At 55.2% G+C, this 23350-nt stretch overlaps 1 protein-coding gene across 1 annotated transcript in view; it reads left to right on the top strand.

The window, feature by feature from the left end:
- The window catches only part of LOC117644279 (nuclear factor 1 X-type), a 134635-nt gene that overhangs the window by 10983 nt on the left and 100302 nt on the right, over window positions 1–23350 (top strand). The window contains 1 exon segment of the mRNA XM_034383600.1: window positions 22100–22255. Within this exon segment, the coding sequence (XP_034239491.1) occupies window positions 22100–22255 (156 nt within the window).

Below are 23350 nucleotides of genomic sequence, written 5' to 3'. Positions count from 1 at the left end.
GGGTTCGCGTCCGGGCGGCGGCCGTTCTTTTTATTGCCCCGCACGCGCGGCAGTGTGGCGGCGCGGCGGAGTCACCTGGCGAGGGTCACGTGGCGGCGAGGAGCCGGTTGCAGGCGGCGTGGCGCGCGGCGTGGCGGACCAGGCGAAGCAGTGCCCGGCAGCCACTGGGCCCTCGTCGCGGTGCCGCGGTGCCGCCGTGCCCCGCTCAGCCATCGCTGCCCTTGCTATTCTGGTCCCGGCCGGCCAGGTCCTGAAATAGCTCGCCGCCAGAGGGATGCTCTGCGCCGCGCTCCGCCTGCGCGCCGCTCAGTCCCAGTGCGCTCGCGCCCCGCGTACGTCGGGCCCCGTGTCGCCGCCGCACCGCCGCGCCGTCGCCATGGTGCAGCACCGGTGACGGTCACCTCGCCGCCCCGCCGTGCGGCCGTGCCGAAGGCCGAGACGAAGGCCGTGCGCGAGCCGCCGAGCCGTGACAGTGTCGTGACACCGCCGTGACGGTCGTGTAGTGATGCGTGTGTGAGCGGCTGCCGCCGGCCCGCGTGCTTACAGTGCCCGTCCGCATCATGGCGGTAAGTGCGACGCGTGTCGCCACCAGTGTGGATAGGGTTGCCAACCTCCTGGCCGCTGGGCGGCGCCTCGAGAGCAGGTGTTGCCGCGTGGGCTCGCGCCGGTTGGCAACCCTACTGGTGCATCGCGGGGAAGTCGGTGGCAACACTGCGACGGCCTGCTTCGCCACGCGTTTGAATCGCCGCGCGCCAGTGGCCGCGCCGTTGCCGCGTCGACGGCGTCCTCGGCGAGGCCGTCAGGCCGGCGTCGTGATAACGCGGACGGTGTGGGAGGCCGCCGACCTGCCGACGACGGTCACCGGGACCCCGCGGACGCGGCGCCGGCCGCGCTTTTGGTGGCGCCAAGTTGGCAACACTGGATGTATATTCAGGCCACACTGCCGCCCCTGTCGGCCTGTCGGCCTGCCGCCGCACAGTGGGCCAGAAGACCGGTGGAGGCGGCAAAAACTTTTGAGCGCTTGAGCGCGCGGCGCGGCCGTACGCCGTTCGACCTCCCGCTGTGTCTCCTTCGTCTTGAAAATGAAGCAACAGCCGCGTGGTGCACAGTGGGCCAGAAGTCCGATGGAGGCGGCCTAAACTCTAGACGCGTTTTGAGCTCCATAGCCGCTAAATGGGACTCGAATCGGACTTGTGACCCCACCAATGGATTCCTCGTTCGGAGAGCAATCCACTGGTGGGGTCACACGTTCGGTTCGAGTCCCATTAAGCGACTCTGGAGCTCAAAACGCGTCCGGGATTTCGACCACCTCCGTCGGTCTTCTGGCCCACGCTCTCCCTCTCCCTCTCACCTATACGGGTCGCCCCATGAGTCTGAGAGAGGCGACGACAACGACTCTCGGAATCAGCTGTGGAGGCTCCGCGTCGCCCTGGTCGCGCTAGAAGCGCCGTTACCTCCGCCGATTGAAAACACGTTGGAGATTCCCGCCAGAAAGTGTCGGCAAGCTTGAATGCAGGCTGCCAGCCTTGCCCCCTCCCCGCGGTCCTTTCCAAGATCGCCTCAATGCTGGCAACCCGCCCCGTGTTTTGGTACCCCTGCTTCCCGCGCCCCGCCTCCCTGCGCATCCGAACGGCGCTCTGTCTCTCTCGCACCCCTTCGCGCCGCCCCGCACAGTGGGCCAGAAGACCGGTGGAGGCGGCCAAAACTCTAGACGTGTTTTGAGCTCCAGAGTCGCTAAATGGGACTCGAACCGAACGTGTGACCCCACCAATGGATTCCTCGTTCGGAGAGCAATCCATTGGTGGGGTCACACTTTGAGTTCGAGTCCCATTTAGCGACTCTAGAGCTCAAAACGCGTCTAGAGTTTTGGCCGCCTCCACCGGTCTTCTGGCCCACTGTGCCCCGTGAGTGCGAGAGAGACAGAGCGGTGAAAGCTCTGCCGTGTCCGCCCAGAGGCTCGGCCTTCAGCAGGCTGATTTCGGACAGCCGCTGGGTCGCTCTGTCTCTCTCGCACTCGCGGGGCGGGACCGTGGGTGCGAGAGAGACAGAGCGACGAGTCGGCCTTCTGCTTTCCTGCTCATCGCTCATTGCGCAAGCCGCGCCGGGCTGCCAAAAAATTGCCTCCACAAATGATAGACGGCGCGAGGACGGACAGTTCTTTTCGTGCGTCGCGGCGGAGCGGCGGAGGGTCCGAGGGTCCGAGAGACGACACACATTTCGGTGGCGGGGTTGTTAGCGCAACGCCCCTTGCGAAACCGCCAATTTTTAATATCCTACAAGTTTTATAAATTTCAGTTAATCGGTCTGAAAAATAAAGGTGATCTAAAAGTACACTACAGACCTAACTGTCTACTAAGTACACCCTTTAGTGCTGCAGAATGTGCATTTAGTTTTACTTTAAGTATGCCTTTAAAAATGTGCCTGCGCCACACTGAAAAATTAAGTGTGTACTCAGTAAACACTTAAGTACGTAAATTTTCAGTGCAGGTAGCTTTGAGGGTGCCGTTTAGAATATGACGCACGCGTGGCTTTTCCGGGTATAGGGACTTTCGCTGACGAGCGACTGACACCTCTAGATTGGACACACTTTTAGGGGGTGTCTAGGGGCGTCCCTATGTCGCAATCAAAGTGAACGTCAGTTAAAAATAATGTGGAGAGCTGAGCGCTGGAGAGTATTCAAACCGCACTACGAGGTCGTCGCACATTCAACCACTTACGCTCTCTCTCTCTCTCTCTCTCTCTCTCTCTCTCTCTCTCTCTCTCTCTCTCTCTCTCGACTTTCTCCAGTAACACTGGCAGGGCTTTCAGAGCGGCCCCGGCTTACTCGAACCCCGCACGACCCAATCTAACGGGGGCCCCCAGATTAGGCAGGTATTGCCTAATGAGTGCGATGACGTCACTGCTAGTGTCGTTTTACGGTGATGGGCCACTGCACTGTGCTCGGCCGGCACGGCCCCTCCTGGATGCCAAAACCTTCCCTTCCCCCAATCCCGTAAATGGCGAGCCGGCAAGCCGCAAACATTAGGGATGGTCGCACTGATTTCTCTGACGCGCTAACCGACTCTAAACGGCGCTAAACGGCCCTACGGGGCGGGCCGCTGGTCCTTGAGGGGAGCGCCCTTGCCTCCCTGTCTGTCTGTCTGTCTGTCTGTCTGTCTGTCTGTCTGTCTGTCTGTCTGTCTGTCTGTCTGTCTGTCTGTCTGTCTGTCTGTCTGTCTCTGTCGCGGCCGCGGGCCGTGCCGTGAGTGCGAGGGAGAGGGAGATGGCGCTGGGGAGGGTCGCGCACGGCGGCGCTGTAAATATTCTTCACCTCCCCGCGGGCCGTTTGCCGCCTTCGCCGCAATCCGGTGCGGACACGGGAAGAGGAGTGTCCACTGTGAAGTAAAAAAGAAGACTGGACGCGTTTTGAGCTCCAGAGTCGGTAAGCAGGACTCGAACAGAACTTGCGACCCCACGAATGGATTCCTCGTTCGGAGAGCAATCCATTGGTGGGGTCACACGTTCGGTTCGAGTCCCATTTAGCGACTCTGGAGCTCAAAACGCGTCTAGAGTTTTGGCCGCCCCCACAGGTCTTCTGGCCCACTGTGCGTTGCTGCTGTGTGTGTAGTTAGTCCCGTGGAACTACTCGTTGTGCCGTACGTGCGCAACTACGCTCTATGCGGTAGTGCTGTTCGCGGCCCACGCTTCTGTCTGTCTGTCTGTCTGTCTGTCTGTCTGTCTGTCTGTCTGTCTGTCTGTCTGTCTGTCCGTCCGTCCGTCCGTCCGTCCGCGATGACCCAGAACGATCGCACGTAGCCGCCGTTACGGCCCCGGGCCGCGCCGCGTGAGGGTTGTGATTGTTTAACTAAGGCCGACACGTCGTGCACGCCGCGGGCACGGCACCCCACCGGGGCCCCTCGGCCCGCTGGGGGTTAGCAGGGTTAGCCATCCAATTAGGAGCCCCAACGGCTCACTTCGAAGGGGTTGGTTAGTTAACGGCGCGGTTCCGCCGCCGCCACTGCACCCGCACCGCCGCCACTACACCAGCACCGTTGTCGCGGTGTCGAATGCTGATTGTCACGTTGTGGCCTGTTCACTCTGCTCGTCGCTCTGTCTCTCTCGCACTCATGGGGCTATCCGTGAGGGTGCGAGAGAGACAGAGCGACGGACTGATCTGCTGAATCGCTTGGAATCGAGAAGCTTCATTTGCTGCAGCAGCAAGGATTTTTCGTGTCTTTGGCTCTGTTTCTTCGGTTCCAGTTTTTGTTTATTTTGGTCAGCTTAACAGAACCTCGAACTACTTCTTGTCAGTAGCAGAGTTGAGGAGTTTAGTTTGGATCAGAGTAATATTGGGGCGTTTGGGGGGTAAACCTCTGGGAGGGGTAGACCTCTGAGTAGATGATGTGGGGGACAGGGCGGCTGGCGGAGGGAGGGGGGGGGGAGGGTTCGCTGGGAAAAGGGAGCAGGGGTTGGTTGTGGTTTGACTGTGCGGTCTGGCCCGGGCGCCTCTGGCGGGTGGTTTCAGCGGTCGCAGGGATTGTCACACATGCACACGTGATCTCTCTCTCTCTCTCTCTCTCTCTCTCTCTCTCTCTCTCTCTCTCTCTCTCTCGACGCACACACTCTCACTCTCACACACGCACGATCTAAAGCACGCTGCAGATCGCGCGTGGTTTGTACCGCTGCTCCCCCCTGCTACGTTTGCTAATTAAAAAGCTCGTTTGCCCCGTTCGCTTTCATTTACCATTTTTCTGAAAATGAGTGTTTAAGAGACTCGGCGCTCTTCATGCTGCTTTCGCCCGATGCTGTGAATATGATCACCAAATAGCTTTTTTTTTAAAGGTAAATTCTTAAGATTGTATCTTTGCACCATGACATGGTGGTGAAGCCTTTCACCGTAAGACATTTACAGTGTGTACGCAGTGGATTTTGTAGTGCGGTGCAGCACGACGGCTGCTTTGTTTAGCGGGGTGGGCAAAAAGACGACGGTACACTCGCCACCGCCACCACACCCCGCTCCTTGAAGCCACCACATCCTCGCCACGCTACGCCACACCCCGCCGCGGCGTCAACAGATGGCAGAGGCAAAAACGGGGCCGTAGTGTCTTGCGGGGTAAATACTAAATTAGCTAGGAGGTGATTATTCGCAGTATTGATTTCGCCATAATTAACCCGGCAGCTCTCTCTCTCTCTCTCTCTCTCTCTCTCTCTCTCTCTCTCTCTCTCTCTCTCTCTCTCTCTCTCTCTCTCTCTCTACCTACACACGGCGCGGGGGCGGCCCGCTGGCGGCCTATGGCGCGATGGCCACCGAGATACTGGTGGTAATTGCGATACGGGAACGGGGCGGGTTCTATTGGTGCACCTGCAGACACTGATATTCCGAGAGTCGTTTTCGTCGCTCTGTCTCTCTCGCACTCATGGGGGCGTCCCGTCGAGGTGCGAGAGAGACAGAGCGAAAAAAACGACCCAGAAAACGCTGCCGTTGAATAAATGCGGAATAAAAGGGTTTTTAAGGTTCTCTCCGCAAATAATAAATAGATTTTCCATAGTTTTTTCTCTGGCAGTAAAGTTTTCTGCGCACGGGATTTCCCCTCTATGAAAGGAACCGATTAGTAGCAGCAGAGTGGTACAGCGGACTGATTCCGAGAGTCGTCTTCGCTCTGTCTCTCTCTCTCTCGCACTCAAGGGGCGTCCCCTATAGGTGCGAGAGAGACAGAGCGACGAGAACGACTCTCGGAATCAGTCTGCAGACGCCAAATCTGAAGGACGGCCCTCTCGTGTGTGAGATCACGAGTTTCATTCATTGTACCGCGTACAGTTATTGCAGTGCAGGCCCAACAAAGTCGTGATGTGGGGGGGGGGGGGACGCTCTGCCGAGACTAAAATGAATGCAGGTTAGTTAATAAGTTATTAGCGACTATCAAGAAAGTTGATCGGGATAGATTTAATTTCCACACCGGGTTTCCATTCGCCACGCACCGCCATACGCGGCAAAGGCTTTCCCCGGGGAATCTATAAACACCGACCCGTTTTCGCGCGAAGTCGAACGAGGTATCGATTCTCGAAGACAACCCACCCACCTACGTGTGTGGCGCAGATTTTACCTTTTCTTCTGCCCTTAAAGCTTAAACCATTGTCAACACAACGTTTCCAGGCGCGTTCGATCCTTAAGTGTCATAACCATGAGGCCTCCCCCCTCTCTCTCGCTCGCACACGCTCGTTAATCCCCGCAGCGGGGTTGACTTGTAACGGCAAATTTGTTGGTTTCCTGTGCGCGGCCCTGTGCGCGGCCATCCCGGGTCGACCGGGGGCAAAACAAAGGGATGGCGAGGCGTGCGCGAAAGAGCGGCAAAACTGCCGACCCGCCCACGCACTGCCCCGCAGTCCTCTGTCTCTCTCGCACTCACGGGGCTCTCCGTAAGTGTGCGAGAGAGACAGAGCGCTCTTCCGAACCGCTCCGCTGCCCGCACGCCGTGCGCGCCCCCGCGCGGCAAAACTGCCCCTTTCTTTAAGAGGAAGTCCCGAAAACGATGGTCGGATTAAGTGTTAACCCATTTAAAGGGTCGCGGAGGGTCCCCCTCCCTCATTGCACGCATTGGACGGCGACGCCGGGCCGCGTCGGGCCGGGACGCACCCCAGGCCAGGCTGGGTCGGGGCACCCCGCACAACCCGGCCGGCCCGGCCTGCCCGGCCTCATGGCGCACTCATGTGTGGAGCGAACTACGCACGGCCCGCCGTGGCCCACCCGGCCAGGCCAGACACTGAAAAAAAAAACGACAACAACACGAAAAAAAAAGTTTTGAACAAAGGAGTGTACTTACATTGGCACCGAGTTAAAACGTTCCAACAGGCTGAAAAAAATAAATAAATAGTTTAGTTTTAGTTTTAATTGCATGCCTTCAAAAATATGAAACTGGTCAAATTTAAGTTCTCTTGACTTTTAATCGCTTTTAATCGTAGAACCACTTTGCGTTTTGCGATTACTGAAGTCCTTAACCCTTGCTGCCAATGCACACGAGGCCATGTGTATGTTTACACGCACACACACAGACACAAACACACACACACACACACACAGACGCGTGCGCGCGCGGTCGGCGATGCTGTATCACTAGCAGGCTGCTTTGCTAGCACACTATACGCATTTCCCGGCGTTATGTATTTCCCTTTTTGCTTTATCCATATCGCCTCCCGCGGCACGGCACGGCACGGCACGGCAGGCCCCGCCGCCGGCACCCAGCGCGGACCCGCGAAAGGGCATATGATATATTTGGTGCGTTGGCGCCTACCCCTCCCTCCTCTCTCTCTCTCTCTCTCTCTCTCTCTCTCTCTCTCTCTCTCTCTCTCTCTCTCTCTCTCTCTCTCTCCCTCTCTCTCTCTCTCTCTCTAGCACGGCTTTCCATTCCCTCATTGAAATGAGTTCATATGAATTGGGATGCGCCACGCACTTTTGCGAGAGGCGCCGCCGATTGTTTGCACTCTAAAAAAAATCAGTACAGAATTTTGTAACATGGTTACGCAGCTTTTTCAATAACATGTGTTACAGAAATTTGTATCACGATGGATACAGTTTTTTTCTTTGTAACTTGGTTACAGAATTTCGTAACGGTTACAAAATTTGTAAACAGTCGTAATTCTTCCAAATCAAGCTTCAAAATGAGAATTTTGCTCGAACGTAGCCTCCGTGGGTCTGATTGAAGGTCCTTATGCCATCCTTCGAGTCACAACTTTCACAGATGTACTCTGAGAAGTCGGGAATCGAACCCCAGACTCTGGGTTGGCGGCCCGCCACGCTACCAACTGCGCTGTGCGGACGCCGTGGAGGGAGCGGCGCAGGTAGCCGGTGAGCTGAGGCACGCGCGGTAAGGGACGGAGGCCTTGCCAGCCAAGCATACACGAGACTGAACCTCTTATTCAGAGTCGGGAAAAATAAAAGCACATGAAAACTCTAAGTTTAACTTGTCTCTATGGCCACTGCTGTTCAATTTTGCCGTTAAAACATTATGTTTTAATCTTGGATACATAATTTAGTATCCAGTTACAATTTTCTGTATCAGTCATGTTACAAACATAATATTGTAACCTTCATGTAAAAAATTTCTGTATCAAGCTCCAAAATGATTCATTTTTCTGTAACCGGCACATCTGTTACAAAATTCTATATCACCTTTACAAATATTTGTAACCAAAGCAGGTGATACAAAATCCTGCATCAAAAATGATACAAAATTCTGTAACTTTTTTTAGAGTGTGCCTCTCTCTGTGTGTGTGTGTGTGTGTGTGTGTGTGTGTGTGTGTGCGCGTGCGTGTGTGTGTGTGTGTGTCGCTAACGCGCGCGAGCTAACCTTGTTTCGCGAGACACCATTTCACAATTTTTTCAATAAAGGCAAACAAAAGCACGGCGCGCTGTTGGGCGACACTCTCTGCTTGGTAGAGTTTCACGCCGCTTTGGAATCGCGACCCCCCCTCCCCCCCCCCTCTCTCTCTCTCTCGTTGTTTCGGCAGTGTTTAGGTTGGCAGTGCGGCCTGCCAGCAATCAGCGCGTCGACTTGCAGCATCGGAGGAAACACGTTTTTAATAAAAACAACAGTTTGGCGCGAATGCACTGGCAACGCCAGCACCGGCCGGCCCCGCCGAATGGCTGCAGACTGATTCCGAGAGTCGCATTCGTCGCTCTGGCTGAATGAGCTTCGGTTTGCGGACTTCTGTAGTTGCGCAGAAATGAACTATGCATGACGCGCGCCGTCACAGAGATTGACAAATTGAGGCAGCTTGTGGCGCCGGGAGATAATTTATTCGCGAAATGAAACAGCTCACCGCTGCCCTCTTCTTCTCTCTCTCTCTCTCTCTCTCTCTCTCTCTCTCCCCCTCTCCCTCTCTCTCCTTCCCTCTCGGTACCCTTACAGCGATGCTCGCGCGAATGCTCGTCCAAGAATCTGGCAACGAATGTCATGGTTAGCACCCTCCCCCTCCCCCTTCTCCTCTCTCTCTCTCTCTCTCTCTCTCTCTCTCTCTCTCGCCCTCTCTCTCACCCTCAGTGCGTGTTACGCGCGCCCAGCCCCACATACCGTCAAGGTCGTTATTTAAGTGCGAATGCGAGCGTGCGTGCGCACTGCATGTGTGTAGTTGGACTTCCCTCCCTCGCACGCATCAGCGAGAAATGTGGCGAAATGCGAGATAAAAGATGCGTGGATAGCCGCGAACAAAGGAGAGAGAGATACAGAGCGAAAGAGAGAGGAGATTTTACTAATTGCTGGGTAGGTCCGGTCCGTCGGGTTTTCAGCACGAAAAAAAAAACCCAGCCAATTTTGATTAAAAACAATTTTTTAATTAAAAAAAAAAAAGTCTTTTTAAAAATGACACCTGTTGCTTTAATATCAGAAGCAGAATTGAATTTTTAAAAATAGTTATCGAATTTTTGTCCTGAAGTCTTCGGTAATAGGTATAGGTTGGTAGCAAATAAGAGCACGGTTCTGGGAAGATTAATTAATCGTTGAAATTCTATCGGTTGAAGTGTTCGAATAACACACCGTGGCAAAGCTAGGTGCTAAAACAGGAGAGCTGATTTTAGTGTTTGGATTTCTCTGTCTCTGTCTGTTTTTTTCCTGGAGATTGAAAAAAAAAAGAGGCCCGTGGTGTCATCCGTGGTGGTGTGACGGGGCGTCGCACTGGGAGGGAAGCTCACACACACACTCACTCACACACACGCGCGCGCGCGCACACCACACACACACAAACACACACTTACACTCACGCACACACGCACACACACACACACACACACACACACACACGGCCGCACGCGTAGGCCTGCTGATCGGGAACCACTAACGCGTAGGCTCTGGGTGATATAGGGCCTACGTGTCGCACCCCCTCACGCACACACACGCACCCCGCACGCACACCAACACGGTGCGCGCGCGTCGCGATGACTTGCTGTAGGTTTCCCTCGTAAAGCTCGGTCGGGCGCCTCCCATCCAATGTCGTCGCCGTGGAACACGGAACCACCCCCACCCCCTCCCCCTCCCCCTCTCCCTTTGCATCCCCAGACTTCGTGGACCACGAAACGTAGCACTGCCGCTTCCTGCGGCCGCCCCGCAGCCCCGCCCAGTGGTCAGTGGGACCAACGCACCGAACCGGACCTCCGTCCCCTCGGCTGTCGGTCTGTCTGCCTGTCCGTCCGTCCGTCCGCCCGGCTTTCTACTTTATGTATTTCTACGTACCTTTCACTCGCGAACCGACGTCGGGCGGCATTGACTCCTTTTCCTCGGCATAGGATCGAAACAAAACAGTTCGGCCCTGCACCCTCCTTCATCCTATACGGCCGGTTTGGCGAAGCCAGTAAAAAAATCAAACATTTTTATTCAGCTTTTATCGTCATCTCAAATTGTCAGAAGTATGGAACAGTCAGCGATTTCAAGCCAAATTTGCTGTAAAAGGTTTTTTAAAATCTGATAACAAAGGAAAGGTGCTCCCAGGTCTGAAAATCCGCTCTGCCTACAGCGGATCCGCTCTGCCCACAGCGGATCCGCTTAGTCTTTACGGGATCCACTAAGGTCGTAGTGGATCCGCTATGCTCTAAGTGGATCCTCTATGGGGCACAGTGGATCCGCTTTGGCCGCACCGGATCCTCTACGATCCGCTAAGCACAGGATCCGCTGAGGCTATTCAGGATCCGCTCTGTACAGGATCCTCTAAAGCCATACCGGATCCCCTAAAGCCGTACCGGATCCGCTCAGCTCTACCGGATCCACTAACCTCAGCGGATCCTCTACGGATTTCCAAAAATAAAGAGGCTATAAAATCGAAATTTTTTGGTATTTTGACCTAAAAATTACGGGGTTTTATTGATGAAATTCACTAGGCCTTTGAAATAATTGCAATTCAACAACATAACTTCGCTATCTTTAAAACCGCCGAGATAGCGAAAAACGGATTGCAGATTCGGATCGGACTCGGTTTCTTTAAACCCCGGAACCCTCTTTTCAGAGTTTAAATTTCTTTTTATTGTCTTCCAAATAAAGGTTGCATTGTCGCTAAGAGGATCCACTAAGATCATACAAGATCCGCTAAGGCCATCCTCTGTGGTTACCGTATCCGCTATGTTGACACCGGATCCGCTATGTTGACACCGGATCCGCTGTGTTGACCACCGGATCCGCTATAGTGAAAGCGGATCCCTGTGGTCCACCGGACCCGCTTTAAAGGGGTAAATTTCACATCCGGTAAGAACGGGATCCGCTGCCACACACCGGATCCGGTTCGATACAGGATCCTGTGTGAAAGCGGATCCGGTGTGTGGCAGCGGATCCCGTTCTTACCGGATGTGAAATTTACCCCTTAGTAGCGGATTTTCAGACCTGGGCTCTTTGTGTGTACTTAACACTCACTTGAATGCTCTATGTCTTAAAGTACTCAAAACCATAGGAAAACAACTCCAAAGAATTCGGCACACCGAAATTCAAGGACAATCTTAAACTGAACTCAAGTTTCTTTAGATTTCGTTAAATTAAGTCAATTTTTAAAAAAATCTCCTCAAATCATGAAATTTTTTACCAGCATTCATGGAAAGTTAGTTTCAACTCATTAAAATCCATCTAAAATTCATGTGGAATTTAAAGTTTTGCACAGTACACACTAAAGTTCTCAGTGCACTGAAAACGGTAGGAACGCTGCAAGCTTTATTTTTGGGGGTGTAGCTTGATAAACGCCTCTGCACTGTCACCGTACCTGTGCCCCTTCCTCTGTACTGCGGAACGGCGCTTGTGTTCTAGGATTGGGGCTTGTCGGAGGAGGAGTTATGCCACACCCCGCCGGGCAGGGCCGGGCAGGGGGGGGGGAGGGGGAGGGGACTACAGGACACGGGACAGCTCAGCAGGCAAACTGGACGACTTGCTCGCGCTTAGCGCTCAGACTGATTCCGAGTCCGTCGCTCTGTCTCTCTCGCACTCGCGGGCAGCCCCGTGCGAGAGAGGCGGTCGGTGCTTCGCCATGATGGAAGCGCCTCGTAGAATGTGGCGCGAAATAATAAATAAATAAGCGAGCGACGTCGCTCGCTGTTTGGCGCCATCAGACGCAGGGCATGAATTACGCGGATAATGGGCCGAATTATGCGCACCTTTGAGTTTAGAGAGAGAGAGAGAGAGAGAGAGAGGAGAGAGAGAGAGAAGAGAGAGAGAGAGAGAAAGAGCGCTATAGCTTAAACCAAAATCTAAAATTTCATTCTGAGTGCTCGAAATCGGAGTATCCGCGCCCAGGAACGAACGGGTACCAGGTTGCCGATGAGGTAACCCGTCCGACGTCGCGCGGCGCGGGCCGGCGAGGAGTGGGGGGAGAGTCGCCCCACCAGCATGGGGTCCTTTGTTGATCGTCCCGGGGTTGATATTTATAGTGCAGTGCCCGGCAAGCGAGCGAGATGCGGCATCTAGGGGAGTGGGGAGAGAGAGAGAGGGGCGAGAGGAGGAGGCGAGTTTTCGGACACGCGAGTGTGTGCACGGGGCTATGCGCGCGCAAGATGCAATTGTATGCGTGTGTGTGTGAGTGTGCGTGTGTGTGTGTGTGTGTTTGTATGTTCGCGACCATAACTTTAGAGTCCAAGATAGTTTGCGTTCAGAGTGCTTCTCCGTGGTTGTCATACTGAAGCAGAGGCGTAAACATGAAAGTTATCTTTTTCTTTCTACGAAATTTTTTTTCTTCTTTTATTGATATTGTTGCCGCCTTGACCCACTCTACGAAATCGTCAAACCTATCACCCAATACCATTATCATTGACTATAGCAGAACGACACATGAGGAAGAGGGAAGATATTGGTTTGCGAACACTCTCAGTGCTGCACCAACTGCGACTAGCCAAGCGACACACTAGGTGCTAGGTTTATTGCTTGGTGTGGAATGCGACTTCTTTGATCAGCACTCACACACACACACACACACACACACACACACGGGCGTGCAATCCGACGTGCAACACCATTCTAATGATCTCTACAACGACACATTGCAGGTGGGGAGACATGTAAGGTGACGAGGGGGGGGGGGCGACGCAGGGACGTTAGAGCGCCTGGAGACGTAGCCTAGCGCCAAGGCCGCGAGTGAAGGGTGCAGCATGAGTATGTGCGGAGAGAGAGAGAGAGAGAGAGAGAGAGAGAGAGAGAGAGAGAGAGAGAGAGAAAGAGAGAGAGGAGGGTCGCGAAAGGCGGAGAGGGGCGGTGGAAGACAAACTCACTAATCACATCCCTTCTAATCATGTTCCACTCAATTGAGCCTGGTGTGGCTACACTGGCTACCCTGGGGTCGGCCGCCCCGGGGTCGTCCTGCCGGCCGTCCGGGGGGTGGGCCAGCGGGCAGGTCCCGAACGTCGTCGCTCTGTCTCTCTCGCACGCACGGGCCGTCGCGTCGGGGTGCGAGAGAGACAGCCGTCCCTGCGGCTCACTTATCTCTCAACATGATACTATCACTTGAAAGCGCCCCGGCCCGGCCAGCCTGCCCTTCCCCAAGTCAAAGTTCGCCCTTTTCCGAAAAACGAATCCTCTTCGCTCCGCGGGGGAACGCTGCCGCCCGAAAGGTCGCGCGGCATGGCGTTTTAATCACCAGAGGCCCTTTGCAAGTCGCTGCAGGTTAATGTTAATTTTGGGCCGGGGCGTTCCCATGACGACATTAGGACGGACTGCTTTGACCGCGTCTTTGCGGCGTCTTGGTTTCGCTCGGCGATCAAAGTGGGGCTGTCTAGGGGCTACTCCCGGCGGACGTCATAACCGCGGCTATCCCCAAAGCCCTCGGACGCCACGCCCCGCCTCGCCCCGCCACGCCCCGCCACGCCCCGTGCGTCTTGAGGCCACCGTTAATTCGTCTGTGGTTGCCTTGGGGTGAACAACGGGGTTGCGACTATATGCACTGTTAAAAAAAATGTTCTGAAATTTCAGACAAAATTTGGCTGAAGTTAATTAACAGGTGGTTAACCATTCCCGCCGGTTGGGAAACGAAAAACAAGGGGAAAATTTTAAGGACGTTCGGTGAATTGTCAAAATAAAAGCGTGTCTTGCTAAGTAAGGAAAAAATTCACCCATTTTTCACTGTGTACATGAGATTTAAGTGTGTTTTTTTAGCCGCTAAGATTTTATCAAACGAGATGAGTCATGCTCATCTTCCCGCGAAAAGTCTTCGCAAACGTCTTTCCCAGTTTGCGCACAGGACGTTTCCCCAGTGCTGGCCCCATGGCAAGCTGTCATCGGGCCCAAACACGTCCACAACGAAGGGCAGCAGCACTGTGACCTCATGCTGGACAGCAGCTCTGTCTCTGTCGCACCTCTGCATGGCACGCCCCATGAGTGCGAGAGAGACAGAGCGACACTCTGCAGTTGTCGCCCCGTCGGGCCGTCAGTGGAGGAGCCGGGAAGTGCGACGCGCTGCTCTATTTCGGTCATTGGGTCCTCCCTCCCCGATGCCCGGTGGATAAGATCCCCCCGAGGCCTCGGGTTCAAATCCCACCAAATTCATTTTCACATTTCTTATAATTCAAGTTGCGTGAAGATCAAACAGAAATACTCCCGTCTCATCGGGAAGCTTGAATTTCAAAGTCTCCATTTTCGATGACAACTGCAAATGTTCTTGACTTTGAGACTTGATTCAAATAGAGTCTTTTTTATTTGAGTTCTTTCCCACATGTCTCTCTTGGCTGTGTGTGTGGCGGGGCTAGATATAGTGCACCAACAGCTGGTGCACTGTCTCAGTGCCGCCGAGAGGTGTATTAGATCACCGATGGGCAGCATTTATTGTCAGATACAACGCGATAATGTCCTGGGCGTCCTTCGCAAGGGCGGCTCTCTGTAAAAATAACCATGCCTGCGATTTACTGCACCCACATTCAAAATTAAAGTACAGTACCTGCGGTCTCAAAATTTGTAATGACTAACACGCTCACACTCGAATGTTCTTCTCTAAAAAAAAAAGAATCTTGACGAAGTTTTACATACAGTCCCAGCTAGCTTCGCAGCAATGGCAGTATGAATGACAGGTTTCTAAAGTGTTTGCTCATCAAAGTTTCGTTTTCATTTCGGATCGCACTGCTTCAAAGTAGAACACAGTCACTACGCTTTTTTCAAGGTTGGCTTCTACAAAATTGTTGAAGCAGTTCCCTCATTCCTGCGACTGTACTTTGTTTCCGCATTGTTGCTGCGAGTTTGAAACGACTTTTCAGTGGCCCCGTTTTTCGCGCGTGGTGGCAAAACGACGTGCTTTATACCCTTCGCTGAGTTGGCGCCACTGCGGACAGGGTCACTGTCAGCGCGGCGGTTGGCAACCTGCGCGTCCGTCCCCAAGGGAGTGGGAGTCTGCACTCGTCGGCGCACTTGGTTGAAACTGCAAGTCTTCTGTTGCACGTTATCTGTTGACTAAAGGAAAACGTTGCCGCAGGACTTTTGTCAGCCCGATACTCTTGCACCTGGGTGAACATGAGGTTACTGTCTGGGCCCAACGCAATCCTCCTTGTCTGTGGGGACTTTTGATGCTGAGGATGCTTAATGCTGATGCTGTTGATGATGATGGTACTGCTGATGATGCTGATGATTATGACCGTGTAGATGATCATTATGATGATTCTGAAGATCATGATGATGATCCTGAAGGTGATTATGATAATGATCCTGAAGATGATCATGATGATGATGATGATGATGATCCTGAAGGTGATCATGATGATGATGATCCTGAAGATGATGATGATGATGATGATGCTGAAGACGATCATGATGATGATGATGCCGATGATAATAATGATGATAGACACACTGTCCCTTGGTTTTCGCCGCTGATTCCGGCCGGTGCCCAGCATGCGTGTAAAGTCAGTGACAGTGCTTGGCGGCCGCACAGACGGACGCGTTGACGGGCCGCGCACCCTGCCAAAGGCCCTGCCAAAGGCCCTGCCCCGCTCCCCCGTGGGGGCCCCGCCGCCCGGCAGTCTGCCTCTCCAAGCCATCCGCCTACTCTAATCGTCGCGCTGACCCTGGCCAGGGGCTGGCCCGGGGCCTGGCCGGCTCACCCTGGCAGTGGCGGACCGACACCTCCAGGGTCACGCCCTTTACCGCCAAGTAACCCTACTTCTTGTCGAGACTGTCCTCTTTCTTTATAAAAAAACTAAAATGAGCAAAAAATAAAAAGTTCATCTCTCGGGCTTTTAGTTTGCTCGTTCGTTGTTACCAACGATTTAGCCATGAGGTCAGTCTTTGCTCTTAAGGCATGTGCTTTGTGGTCGGTCATAGGCTGACCTGTACTATTTGATCGGTCATAGACTAACCTATGTATATTGTGGTCGTGGTCGGTCATAGGCTAACTTTGTATACAGTATGTGGTCGGTCATAGGCTAACCTGTATGTACTATTTGGTCGGTCATAGGCTAACCTGAGTGTGCTTTGCGATTGGTCATAGGCTAACCTTCCGTACTCGGCAGGCCGGCTGGCCTTATGCGCTCCACGGCCGCGAGGTGAACCCGGGTGAACCTGGAGCACTTCGCCGGCAAGCTGCGGGGAGCGCGACTCGTCGTCCGGAGACGCCGACGCGACCCCGATCGAGCAAAGCAGCAAAGCGACCTCGAGCCGCCGAGCAGCACACCGAGAGTCTCGCTCTGCCTCTCTCGCACTCATGGGGCGTCCCGTGCAGGTGCGAGAGAGGCAGAGCGACGACGCTCAGTCTGCAGGCGCTCTGCGGGGGGCCGCTCCACCCACGCGCTGCGTGCTCGGCGCCGACATCGAGACCGTCGCCGCGGCGCTGTGCACGCTGGCGGCACACTGGCGGCACGCTGGCGCCGCGGACCGGATCGGGTCGGGCTTAGCGGAGACATATGTGTAGGCCTATTCTGGTCCTGACCGCCACGCCCCGCCACGCCCCGCCACGCCCCGCCACGCCCCGCCACGCCACGCCCGGCGCGTCTGCCCTCGGGCGGCGCGGCGGCGCACTACACCACCGCGTCGTCTGCATCGCGTCGTCTGCTACGTAATCACCCTCTGCATGCTGTTCCGTTGCGCCGCCATTAATTACACTTTGTTTCGTTTTTCGCGCATAAAGTGTCGCAAGGCCTATGCGCCACGCCCCGCCGCCCCGGCCGTACGAGGCTCCAGATAAAGCGCACTGCACCCCAGCGTCCCCAGACTGGCCGCGCCGGGCCATGGGCCATGCAGGGTGCAATATGGCTTCCGCTGCAGCAGTCTGGCCTGGCTGCAGACTCCTCGCTCTGTCTCTCTCGCACTCACGGGGCGTCCCGCGAGGTGCGACGGAGTCAGAGCGACGAAAACGACTCTCGGAATCAGTCTGCTGGCGGGCTTCCGGGGCCGGGCTAGAGAGCCTGGAGATACGCAAATCACGCCGTCCTGGGGGGGGGGGGGGGGGGCGGGGCGGGGCGGATGACCTCGGGGGACGGGGTGGCGTCGCACAGTGGGCCAGAAGACCGGTGGAGGCGGTCAAAGTTCCGGACGCGTTTCGAGCTCCAGAGTCGCTAAACAGGACTCGAACTGGACGTGTGACCCCAGCAATGGATTGCTCTTCCAACGAGGAATCCATTGGTGGGGTCACACGTTCGGTTCTAGTCCCATTTATCGACTCAGTAGCTCAAAACGCGTCTAGAGGTTTGGCCGCCGACGCCGGTCCTCTGGCCCACTGTGCGTCAGGGAGGTCGGGATCAGCTCGCCAGTGCCTCTGTCGGCGAGACTTCGAGTCCACCGCTGTGACTGCACTGGTGAAACTATAAGACTTAGCGACCGGAAGTTGGAGGCCCTTTGCGTTCCCCCTCTGGGCGGGAAGCGCGGCGAGCGAAGCGCGAAGCCCCGCCCGCCCCCACCTGCGTGGCCGCCGCGCTGCCGCGTCCCGTAGTGCCCTGCGGCCCAGTGGGCCCCGCGGCGGCCCGTGGTGGGGTGGGGGTGGGGCCCGCGGCGCTGCCTACAGTGCCTGCGCTGCCCCGGGCAGGCCCACCTGTGACTGGCTGTCGGCCGCGGCGGCGTGCCCGGCCCTCCGCCCATCCCTCTCACTGGCCTGCTCTCGGCCTGCCCGTGTCCATTTTGCGCGACAGTGTCCTCCCCGTCGCGCAGTGGGCCAGACGACCGGCGCAGGCGGACAAAACTCTTGACGCGTTTTGAGCTCCAGAGTCGCTAAATGGGACTCGAACCGACCGTGTGACCCCACCAATGGATTCCTTGTTCGGAGAGCAATCCATTGGTGGGGCCACACGTTCGGTTCGAGTCCCATTTAGCGACTCTGGAGCCCGAAACGCATCTAGAACTTTGTCCGCCTGCGCCGGTCTTCTGGCCCACTGTGCGTCGTTGAAATCGCCGCCTGAGACTGAGAGTCCTCGTCGTTGTGTTTCGCAGTTGCAGGGGTCGCGCCGTGAGTGCGAGGGAGACAGAACGACGACTCTGCAGAGTGCTTTCGCCCAGTGTATCCAACGGTCAGCGCTATGAAAATGCGAAACGCTTTCGCCCGAAAATGACTTATTGCATCGACTCGGCCGTCGAGGGTTGATTTTTCCAAGAAAAAGTTTGCTAGTGTCCATCCCTCGGCGAGCGATTCAGATTCAGTTTGTCTCCCTCGCACTCTAACGGAGAGGTCTGCGAGTGGGACGGAGACAGAGCGACGAGGCGACTGGCACCCCTTCCTTTATCTCCGCCTGCTTGCTACTTTTTGCCTCCGCACCCCTCGCTGCCCGAGACGCTGTCCGAGTGGCGCTCGGGGCACCGCTGCCCTCAAGTTGTTACGAGGGAATGAGTTATGAAGTATATTCGCATGTATCAGACGGCAGACAAGCGGGCGTGGCGTGGCGTGGCGCGGCGTGCCGCACTCGGTCGGTCAATCCCTGCCCTGCCCGGGGCCCAGCCGCTCGGGCCGCGCCGCTCGGGCCGCACCACGCCGCGCAAGCTGCCGGCTTTTCATCATCATCACCACTGTAATCACGGTCGTAATCATGACTATGATAATGCGGACAAACGGACACCGCGGCCGCTGCGTTTGCCACGCGCACAGTGGATTTGCCAGAAGACCGGTGGAGGCGGCCAAAACTCTGGACGCGTTTTGAGCTCCAGAGTCACAAAATGGGACTCGAACCGACCGTGTGACCCCACCAATGGATTGCTCTCCGAACGAGGAATACATTGGTGGGGTCACACGTTCGGTTCGAATCCCATTTAGCGACTCTGGAGCTCAAAACGCGTCTAGAGTTTTGTACGCCTCCACCGGTCTTCTGGCCCACTGTGACGCGTCATGGAAAATCTATGGAAATCATAACATTGTGGCAAGTCTGCTCGGACACAACCTGAGAGGACCGAAAAAGCGAGCAGTTTGAGGTAATGCGGCCTCGCGCCTTCCGCCCGACTTGATTGTTGCGCACACACTGGCAAAGAGCGGTCCCACTCTGCAAGTTGAGACGCTGGCTTCCGGCCTTTGCCCCGTCCCGGACAAAACTCGCAAGTTTTGAACGTTTGCGCGGACCGAAAGGGGAAAAGTCGAGCGGAGATAGCGAAAGGGGGGAGGACCCAACTCGCAGCGCGCTGAAGTGAATGGTCCTTATCTATATTGTCCTGCAAACATATTTTGATGATGCGCGTCGAATTTGTTGTCGTCCCATTTCTTTCCCCCTTCTTCCCTGCTACACCCAGCCAAGGCACGGCCCCTCACAGTGGGCCAGAAGACCGGTGGAGGCGGCCAAAACTCTAGACGCGTTTTGAGCTCCAGAGTCGCTAAATGGGACTCGAACCGAGCGTGTGACCCCACCAATGGACTCCTCGTTCGGAGAGCAATCCATTGGTGGGGTCACACGTTCGATTCGAGTCCCATTTAGTGACTCTGGAGCTCAAAACGCGTCTAGAGTTTTGGCCGCCTCCACCGGTCTTCTGGCCCACTGTGCCCCTGGACATCATTTGCGATGCAAGGGACTGGCCGTGTAGCCCCGCGGGAGTGCGGTCCTCGAACGAAAGGCGGCCGTGTTTCTATTTTCACTTTGAAATAAGCAGTGCAAACGCGACGCGTGCCACGCGGCTAATTGCCGGCACGCCTGGAGGAAGCTAGACTGATCTGCGAGGAATGTCCTGCTACCTTGAGCCAGTGCTGCCAGGTGAAAACTCGCACGATGCACCAGTGACAAAAGGGTTGCCAACCTCAGATTGCCTACGTACCAGGTAACAGCTGACGTTTGCTCTCAAGAAGCCTCCAAGTAGGCAGGCTGAGGTCGGCAACCTCTCCACGCTTCGTGGCAAATTTTGCGTTCGTAAATGTGATTTTTTATCAATACGACCAAGACCACCTCGCGGCTGCAGAGCCGTGCATTCTTTGGTGCGCCGGGTCTTCGATCCCCGTCGTAGCGCGCAGGTCAAGATGCCCCTCCCCCTCTCCCCTCCTCTGTGTGGCCGAGTTGGCAGGCCCGGTGTTTGGTGCCGTGTCGTGCCAAGACTTCACCCGGGCCATGCCCCTGCCCCTTCCCCTCCCCCTCGCCCGCCGCCAGCGCTCAGCTGTTCTGGAGCGGCGTGTTTTTCGACGGTCAAACCCGCCAAACACAACGCGTCACCAGCGTTTCTTACTTCGACTCAGTCCAACCGTTACCCTGCAAGATAGAACTTTGGAAGAATTATTTTGCAATCCTCACCGGATGCTGTTTCTAAATTATCCGCGCTTAGAAAACTTTTTCAATTTTGCTGCACATATTTTTAATTTAGGTGTGGATGCTACCAGTGCCACCCAGGGTTTGAGAAAACAAGAACTTCCTCTTTGGAGGAGCAGAAAAAAAGTGTCGCGATACAATGCGGAAAAGCCGCGAGTTGAAAATGCATTCGCTGTAAATAATGTTCCGAGCCATTCCGTTTCACGCATGAGCCTGGCGGCCGCCCCACCTGTCCACTCCTCATGCCCACCACGCCCCGCCCCGCCCCGCCCCGCCCCGCCCACCGCTCGCACTAGGCGACTCTAATGACACAAGGTCCAGTCATAGCAGGACATTACTCTAAATTAAAAGGCCGTAGCTTTGCGCGCGGCTAAAGCGATTCGCCGCGACCCACGCCTCGCCGTGCGCCGCAACCAGGAAGCACCGCGAGCGCCGAGCGATTGTCCGCTGGATCGAATCCCGTTGGAGCTGTTGTAACAATTTTTTCTCTGCGCGCCGATTTAATACGGAACGCCGTGCTCTTTTATGTCGTCACGTGGAAAGCCTTGGGCTGAAGTGTTAGTGCAAACTTTGTAGTAGAAAGATTAACTAGACTCCTTAAATTTCCTCGAAATTCCGAACTCAAAGTTGATTTGGAGATGAGTTGACATGACTTAATCGCGCGTTTAAGAAGCACGATCTAAACATGTTTTTTCAAGGAGTGACCTCCTTTACGCGAAGCAAATCACTCGCTCCGTCGGAACTCTACAATGCGCAGAGTCCTCGAGGTTAGGAAGTCGGCGTCGGAGATCCGCCTCCTCTATTTCCTCCCACCGCGTTGCACCGCCTTGCACCCCGTTTGGACCCACGCCATGCACCTGGCCCATCGGGCCCAACCCAACTATATACCTACCTAGTATACAGTATGTCGGCCGCGAGCCGCCAGAGCCGAGTGGCCATAGAAATGCTAGGGCGATAAAATACGCGGTCCGCTCGAAAACAATTTCGCGCGTGACATCTCCATTTTGCCGAGCCGTGCCGAGCCGGGCAGAGTCGCTTCTAATCTGGCTGCCGCTCGCTGCAGCGCGCTGGCGGGCAACATAACCTCTCTAAAGTGTCGCGCCGCGTCCCCTCGCTTATTGAGTGTGCGGCCAGTCGCATTGCAGCTGCAACGTCATCACAGCAGCAACAGCAACAACAACAATCGTACCCTCTGATTTAGAGAACCGCAGCGCAATGGAATCGCCTTCAACAGCCTGTGGCCTCCTCCTCCTCTCTTCTTCTTCTTCTTCTTCTTCTTCTTCTTCTTCTTCTTCTTCTTCTTCTTCTTCTTCTTCTTCTTCTTCTTCTTCTTTCCATCGTTCTCATCCTTGTTTTCACTCACTCTGATCATGAACTTGAACAGGATCCGTAACGATCATCATGTGGATGATCATCACCATATGAATGATCATCATTATCACCATCATGAATGATCTCGCTAACCACTGTTCCTCTTCTGTGTTGCAGGATGAGTTTCATCCGTTCATCGAGGCGCTGCTGCCCTACGTCAAGTCCTTCTCCTACACCTGGTTCAACCTCCAGGCGGCCAAGAGGAAGTATTTTAAAAAGCACGAGAAGCGGATGTCACTGGACGAAGAGCGGCGCTGCAAAGAGGAGCTGCAGGTCAGTCTCTTTATTTATTAGTTGCGTTTCAGCCTTCAGCTCGCTGGGGCCTGCGCCTCGGCCAGCAGGGAGCATTTCAGGGAATGAAAAGTTGGGCTCATTTACGCGTTCGGCCGCACTCCGGCCTCGCTCCGGTCGCGTAATTTATACCTCGGGAGCTCATTCATTCGTTACTGCTTCAAATCACATGTGGCATTGATTATTTTGCGCGCGCGCTGTGTTGTTGTGGAAGATGTCGTTGGCGCGATAGGATCGAGTCCCTGGATCGAGTGCATTCGTTTCGCGGGAAGGTTTCGAGACGTGGCTTTGGGTTTCCTCAATGGACATGTGTTGCCAGCGGTTGCAGGCACCCTCCAGTCAACCTGCTCGACTTGCCTCAACTTATCGGTAGCATTTCTACCGCGCAGCGCTGCGTCTACTTAGCGTGTTGATTAGGCTCAATGACGGCGCCTTGGTTGGCAACCCTAGACCGCGCGGCGCTAGAGTGGCTTACCTGGTTATTGGCAACCCTATACAGTGGCCATTTGTCACGCGCCACCCGCCGCAAGTAGCAGGCCGCGCGGCAGGGTTGACGTTACTTCCATTATTTCTCGAGCGCCGCTCAAGCAGTGGAGGCATTCCGCGAGGCATCTAAATCATTGGACGCGGTGGCCGGCCTCCACAGAGGTGCCTCCACAGAGGTGCCTCCACAGAGGAGCCTCCACAGAGGTGCCTCCACAGCATTGCCTCCACAGAGGTGCCTCCACTAAGGTGCCTCCACAGAGGTGCCTCCACAGCATTGCCTCCACAGTGGTGCCTCCACTAAGGTGCCTCCACAGCGAAGTGCCTCCACAGAGGCTTGAGTTGATCGACTATCCGTTTGATTACAACTTTGACAATTCACATGAGGAAGTGCCACTAAAACAGCTGAGTCACAAAGATTCCAAAATGTATTATACTGAAGGTTATTTTTTTTGTAAATCGCGAGTCTCTGGACGGACAGTCTTCGCTGCGACGTTGGTTCTGGGCTGCTGGTATTATGCATGCGACATCCCCTGCAACGTTATCTGCAACACAGCCATGCCGGCATCGGCCCTGGGGCGGCTAGGGCCGCAG

Source organism: Thrips palmi, unplaced genomic scaffold (genome assembly GCF_012932325.1).
Source record: "Thrips palmi isolate BJ-2018 unplaced genomic scaffold, TpBJ-2018v1 HiC_scaffold_18, whole genome shotgun sequence".
Classification (NCBI taxonomy): Eukaryota; Metazoa; Arthropoda; class Insecta; order Thysanoptera; family Thripidae; genus Thrips; species Thrips palmi.
The sequence above is the reverse complement of the archived record's forward strand: the minus strand, read 5'-3'. Positions and strand labels throughout refer to the sequence as shown.